General features: G+C 45.2%; 3 protein-coding genes across 3 annotated transcripts; 1 reads left to right on the top strand and 2 right to left on the bottom strand. All coding sequences in view use genetic code 12, as the record gives it.

Moving 5' to 3' along the window:
* Positions 1-522: 522 nt before the first annotated feature.
* On the top strand, positions 523-1,731 carry DIURU_005546 (TauD/TfdA dioxygenase family protein; the record flags this gene model as incomplete). Its single annotated transcript, XM_034158540.1, has 1 exon — positions 523-1,731. One exon carries the CDS (start codon positions 523-525, stop codon positions 1,729-1,731), a length of 1,209 nt encoding a protein of 402 aa, XP_034009775.1.
* Positions 1,732-2,388: 657 nt separating this feature from the next.
* Positions 2,389-3,000, bottom strand: DIURU_005545 (superoxide dismutase; the record flags this gene model as incomplete). The annotated part of the gene is made up of 1 exon (XM_034158539.1): positions 2,389-3,000. One exon carries the CDS (start codon positions 2,998-3,000, stop codon positions 2,389-2,391), a length of 612 nt encoding a protein of 203 aa, XP_034009774.1.
* Positions 3,001-5,448: 2,448 nt separating this feature from the next.
* On the bottom strand, positions 5,449-6,873 carry YCK2 (serine/threonine protein kinase; the record flags this gene model as incomplete). Its single annotated transcript, XM_034158538.1, has 1 exon — positions 5,449-6,873. One exon carries the CDS (start codon positions 6,871-6,873, stop codon positions 5,449-5,451), a length of 1,425 nt encoding a protein of 474 aa, XP_034009773.1.
* Positions 6,874-6,994: the final 121 nt, after the last annotated feature.

Raw genomic sequence — 6,994 nt, 5'->3', positions numbered from 1 at the left:
GCGTCTTCATCCTACGAAGCGTCGCTCACTATACTGACAATGGAGAAACTCATCCGTCGTTGGTGAACATCCACCAGGGTAGCAACAGTCTACCTAGTCGGAAAGCTCACACCAAGGGAGAGGCGGTAAGCTTACAATGCTCACTGTCAAGACATTTGTCACTCCTACTGTGGCTGGAGACGGATTTCTCTCAGTCACCAACTACGTCGAAATTTTGAACCCAAGATATGTTATCGTCACTCTCAGTATGGCGTGGATACATTTGTAACTTTCCTTGTGTGTTTGGTCTATCATCAAAAGCAATCGACGATCAAAAGCATCCATCCACAATCTTGCACAACGTTGCATCTGGCAATGGTGTTTCATTCATCAAAGTTATCCGGTGCCTGCGGAATCAATGAGATTAAGGGGTGTGGCTTTTAACGTCAAAATTGTGGCGTATGCACCCCACAACTTGTTGGTGGATTCTATAAAGAACTGGGGTAGCCGACTACACAAAAAACCATTACAACACGAACAAATATGTCTTACAGACCTCGCGGATCCGACTTCTTTGAACCTGTCAACATTAACCGGTCACACCCGTTAAAGCGCTTCTACAAACTTGATCCTGATGCTAACAAGAACGTGAAGTACCCCATCTACTTAGCTCCAACGAAGCCAGAAGAAGCTGGAAAGTTTCGCCGATTTGAGAACCCAGACCACAAGAAGAATGATCGGGGTCACTTCGGTGATGCCCAATTCAAAAATCTATTTCCCAAAGGTATCGATCAATTCAACCACTTCGATCTTAGTCCCGACTTAGGTACCGAAATTGACGACGAGCTGTTCCAGCTTTCTGAATTGACTGATAAGGGGCGTGACGACTTGGCGTTGTTTTTGGAAACCAGAGGTTTGGGAGTCTTCCGGCAACAAGACTTCAGAGACAAAGGACCAAAGTTTGCTAAAGAGTTTGGTGAGTATTTTGGTCCTCTTCATGTACACCCAGTCAGTTTCTCTGCTGAAAATCATGCTGAGCTCTTGACGACGTTCAGACCTGCTGGTTCCAGTGATAGGTACGACAGCTTTTACGAAGACAGCACTGACCTGTTTTACTGGCATTCGGATGTCAGTTTTGAGGTTTACCCCTCGTCGTTTCTGTTTTTTGTGGCCCTTGAGGCGCCTCCTCTGGGCGGTGACACGGTCTTCATCGATTTGAGAGAAGCTTATCGTCGATTGAGCCCAACTATTCAGGCGTTTTTTGACACTTTAGTTGTGATACACTCTAATGTTTATCAGAATAAGTTGGCAGAGCACGCTGGTCAACCGGCTCGAGTTGCTGGAGATTTGTATACGAAGCATCCATTGGTACGAGTGCATCCCGTTACTGGAGAAAAACTGTTGTTTTTTTCACGAGGATTCATTCAGAGAGTGGAAGGCGTTAAGAAGCAGGAGCTGGATTTCATTCTCAACTTTTTGGTACAACATGTCACGTCCAACCCAGAATTTCAGGTGCGGGCGTTACACCGTGGTACTGATCTGAGATCAGTGATTGCGTGGGATAATCGGTTTTTGTTGCACACAGCCACGTTAGACTTCTTGAGACACAACACCGGTAACCGCCACCATTACAGAATTACTGTGTTGGGTGAAAGACCTTATAACGATGTCATCGGTGATGGCGATGGAAACAAAGATGAAGGTGGTTCCGAAAAGGATGGAATAATTACCCCACCTGCTGAACAAGAATAATGTATCACAAATATAATTTAATGCTTTGAAAACTTGACTTAATCGAGCACACCAAATCAAGCCAAGATCCAAAGGACTGTCAAGGTACAAAGAAGGCTAAAGTAAATTTGAATATTGTTCACAACGATTGACACAAAAAAGTGATCAGCTTCACCTTCAAGCTGTCAAAAAGATGATTCCGCCCGGGCTCGATCCGGGGACCTCATCCGTGTTAAGGATGCGCCATAACCAACTAGACTACGGAACCGTTTTCGAGATTTTTAAAAATTGCGGTAGTTCGATAAGATCAGTAGTAATGCTGGAGATTCGTTCAATTTCCACCCAATTTGCTCAGTTTAACCAACTTGAGACTCCCTACACCAATTGTAGTTCAGGTTATTAGAAGCAGCTTATTTCATGTCTTTGCACTCATAATGCGAGCTTACCAAATGTGGGAAGTAAATATGCTCAAAGAACACTAAATGTCCAATACCCCAAAATTGAAAATAAAATTGCTCAACAATGTGGCAGTTTCAAAGCAAGCACACTAAACATATCTCCACATAGGTAGACTTTATTAATAAAGAGTCGACAGTTATATTCGATTGCTAAAATCACCTAACTAAACTATCCTACTGAATCTCCTCTCAATTCTCCCTACAATCGTGGCACGGATAGTCATTGAGAATAGCGCTTGGCGGCTTCTTCCCAGTTGATGACGTTCCAGATCGCCTCAAAGTACTTGGCCTTAGCGTTTTTGTAGTCAAGGTAGTACGCGTGTTCCCAGCAGTCCACACCAACTAAAGGCACAAACGAAGGGGGGACGACGTCTTGGTTAGCAGTGGTGATGACATCAATGGTGCCGTTGGTCTTGTTTTTCACAATCCAAGCCCACCCGGAACCCTGAATACCAGCGGCCTTCTTGTTGGTTTCAGCAATCAACTCATTTAATGAGCCAAAGTCTTGGTTGATTTGCTTAGCCAAAGCCGAGTCGGCCGGGGGAGCCTTGCCACCACCTTGGGAAGTGGGAGCCAAGTTTTTCCAGAACAAACTGTGGTTCACGTGGCCACCACCGTTGAAGTTGATGGCACGTTGAACCTCAACAACCTTGGGTACTTCACCCTTGGCCAGGTAGTCAACAGCTTGCTCAATGGCAGCGTTGTAACCCTTCACGTAGTTGGCATGGTGGAAGTTTAAGTGGAGGTTCATGATACTTTCGGAAATGTAAGGTTCCAACCCGTTCAAGGGGTAGTCAAGCTTGGGTAAAGTAACAGTCTTGGGTCCAGACATTGTGGTATGGGAGAATTAGTCAATTGATGAATTCAGCACGTCCGCGAGATTGATACTCAAGGTTATATATAAAGGAAGTCGTGAATGCAAGCAATTATCCCCTCATGTCACATGACTCCCTGCTTTTTGAGAGAGCTCCGTTGATTTGTAATCTTGAATTTTATCCTTGTATCAGCTGCTTTGGGTTCTAGCATCGTGCATATACCTTAGTAGTTTTCGACCGTAATGCAGCCTTAACACAAAATTGTGCGTCAGGGGCGACAAGTAGCCAATGGAAGACAACCAGTAGGTCAATTCATTTCAAGTGTGGCTTTCAAATAGCTTTCTATCAGCTCCATTCCAACGCAATTCACTCCAATTGCAATCATGAGCCTCACCGCGATGTTGCGTAATTTGCTCGTCATTATGAGCGCGCATCATATCCCTGCTTACTGAGCAGTCAAGAATAGTGGCTCGAGCAGACCGTGGCAAAATGTTTGTTTCCTTGAAAGCAATCTATTATTTATGAGCACTGATTGATCAAGTTATCTCCTTTGTATGGAGCAAAAGGAAGCAATCCTTGATGGACTTGAGCTTAAGATTTGTTGAGGTATAACCGAGCTTGCGCAAGTTGATGTTGATACATGAATAAGATTGGTTCAAACATTCGTGCTTTCTATTCTATCAGGTTCTGTATTCTGCAGCCCGTTTATTGGACATCCTGAAAGTCAACAAATCAGCATTGTGATCAGCCTTGTCAAAACTTGTGAACAGTCTTATAAATTGGTTGGTTCCATTTCACAAGATCTCAGACAAATATGGACAACAACGTTATAGTTCATCTAAACATGACGGTTATTTTTGATCCATGATTCATACAAATACGACCGACCTGGAGTATTTCCATCATCGTGTCTTACCCGCCAGCTAAGTTTGATCCCCGTGAAAAATAAAAAGGCAACAACGGTAATTTTCATGAGCTTCAAAGGAGTATTCTGTGGTCCCACGAGTCGAAATTGTTCGATATGTTGCTTACGCCTCTTGATAGTAACAGGCTGACATTGCGTGAAGGCTTGCTCTCATTTCATGAGGCTCATGAAAATTAAGACGAGAAATTCATTGGCAATGCGAGCCTATCGTGGTTACCTTGTGTCCATCTGAAAGTTGGCATGGTAAACTCCATGTGAAATGGTCCAAAAAGACTTTTGTTGTTTTACTTGTGGCCTTTGACCTACTACATTTCAAGCATTGCTTGTACTTATTGACCTATGGAGTACATGATGGCTTGAACGTGATATATCATCAATCAAGACTTCTACAAGTGAAGTCTATCACCATATGAACTTGATAACGTTTGCCTTCCTATAAACATGAACACAGATGTGAGTTGTACACTCTCAACTCATTGTGTCTGCTACTGCAGCTCCAAGATACCAAATAATACAGTCAGACGCTAACTCTTACGGTCTAATTTTCCATTCACATGTGTTGTTAGTATGTTTTGAAATTGTGTGGGTTGTCATGACTTGAGAATTGAGATTGTAGACGTCTAGGTAGATTTGATAAGAACTATACTGTGACAGCGATAGTAAAAACGAGATTTGCGATGATTGGAGATATATATATATACTTCTTGGTGCTGAAAGATAATTGGGCATTGCTAAACTTGTATAGAGAAGAAGTCGTAAGTCTTAGCGTCTCATGTTAAGTATTTACGTAAAGATAAATTGATATTGAGTATCAGGGCTTGTCTTTTTGAAACCGGGTTTTCGCAAGGAATGATACTTGTCTTGAATTGACACAACCTAAATGACATGCAAAAATATCACATATTCCACTTTTCATGAATTTTTTAAAAAAATTGACAATTCATCGGTTGCAAACCGTATTGATATGTGTAGATTGTTAGCTTTACTAGCCAAAAATGATTGCATTCGAGTAAAGATGCGGAAGATCTTGACGACAAAGCTGTTACACCAGAGATAATGAGGTAAATTCGTTTCTAAATACAAAGTAGATGGCGAAACAAGCTGCAAAAAGAAACTGATTCCACCCGGGTTCGAACCGGGGACCTCATCCGTGTAAAGGATGCGTCATAACCAACTAGACTATAGAACCAATTGCGGAAATTTCGCGGCGTATAAAAATGAGAAAAGCGGATACTATGTAAATTTTCGGCTCATTTCCGTCTATTTTTACTAATAGACTCCATCACCTTAAGGTTAGTCAGTTTAAAAACCAGTTGGTGGTAAGTAAACTATCAGATTCCCAAGATGAAGAAGTTTACAAGACTTATACCGTGAGGTCGAGAATGGCTAATAAATTGAATATGGTTACAAAAATAGCACCACACTTCATTTACGTGATGTGTTGACAATAACTCGTAATGTCCATCGATTTTTTCCATCGTATGAAAGCTAATTGTTCCCCATTATTGGATCATGCATTCTATCATAAAAAAAAACTAAATTACTGGCAACACAACTTGGACCAGAACCCCTTGTGTTCTTCCTCGGCGTCTTGTTGAGCGTAATGATTTTGTGGACGGTCGGCATACTTCATGTTGCCGTTGGGAATGTCGGTCCCCAAACCGTGACCCTGGTTGCCGGTACCTCCAGCCGCCAGGGGCACGCGGGCCACAGCCAGTTGTCCTTGAGTAGTTTCCTGCTTTATCGGAGGCAAAGGGCGGTTGACCAAGTGTTGCAACTTTTGTTGATGTAATTGAGCTGCGGACAATTGCTGGCCCAGGCCCGGCGTTGAGTTGTTCGCAGCAGCGGCGGTGGCCAGTTGATGATGGCGTGAGCGCCGTTCAGCCCGATGGCGACGGTCGCGTTCATTGGGAGGGTTGGGGTGGCCGTACCCATGTAAGTTGGGCTTTTTGTTGATGGCAGCATCCCAACCACGGCCGCCGTTGAGATGCAACCAGTCGTAGTCGCCGTCACATTGTTCGCCTTGGTCGTCAAGAACCAGAAGCAACAACATGCGGTACTCTTCGTAAGCAGGCTCGGCATCGAATGGCAACAGCCGGACCGAGTCTAAGTATTCAGCGAACTGCCGCGGCAACCCATCGCAAAGAGCGATCGCGGGGGTGGTGCGCTTCTTGTCACCGATCTTTTCGTATTTTTGCTTGTTGGTAGGGGCTTTAAGACCTTGCCACGGCAACTGACCGCGCAAGAAGTAGAAAAAGACGTGGCCAAGGGCTTCAAGATCGTCTCGACGCAGCTGTTCACGTCCCAAGTGAGTGTTGATCGACATGTACCGGGCGGTACCACTCAACAGCTTCTTTTCACGGTACGGGATGTGTTGCTTCGTGCGCAGATCTCGGTATTGCTTCGCCATACCAAAGTCGATGAGGTGCACTTTGTTTTCGTCGGGCATCCCCTGGCGGCCAATCAAGAAGTTGTCGGGCTTGATATCGCGGTAGATGAGGTCGTGGCGGTGCACTTCTTCGACAAGGTTAAGCATTTGAATGGCGACCTGAACGACGGTCTTGACGGTGAACATGCGGCCACACCAGTCAAACAAGTCTTCAAGAGACGGACCAAGAAGGTCGATAACAAGAATGTTGTGCAACCCTTCCTGGCCGAAGTAGTACGCGTTGGGGATACCCTCCAGCCCTTGCAAGTGCTTGTAGGTACGGTACTCATCACGGAGCTGGGGGGCCTCAGTCTTGCGGGGTTCGAACTTGATCGCCACTGGCACTCCGTTTATTATGTTGGTACCTTCGAAGATGACCCCGAACAGCCCTTCGCCAATCTTTTTGCCGATCTTGTAGTGGAGCCCCACCACCAGCGAGTTCAGCGCCAGCGCCAGAGACCCCAGGCCCAGCGACATCTGGGGGTTGGTCGCGGCGGCTGCCGCAAGCGCCGCGGGGTTGGACATGGGACGGGACATCGCTTATGGTCCCGTTACGCTGGTGTTGATGAAGGTGGTGCGGGTGGGCGTGGGTGTGATTTTTTCTGAGGGAAAATCGGGGTGTGCCCATACCAAATTTCGCCTGCATGTAGACGGGGTG

This window comes from Diutina rugosa, assembly GCF_008704595.1.
Source record: "Diutina rugosa strain CBS 613 chromosome Unknown scaffold9_size288278, whole genome shotgun sequence".
NCBI lineage: Eukaryota > Fungi > Ascomycota > Pichiomycetes > Serinales > Debaryomycetaceae > Diutina > Diutina rugosa.
This window is presented reverse-complemented; position numbering and strand designations above follow the sequence as displayed.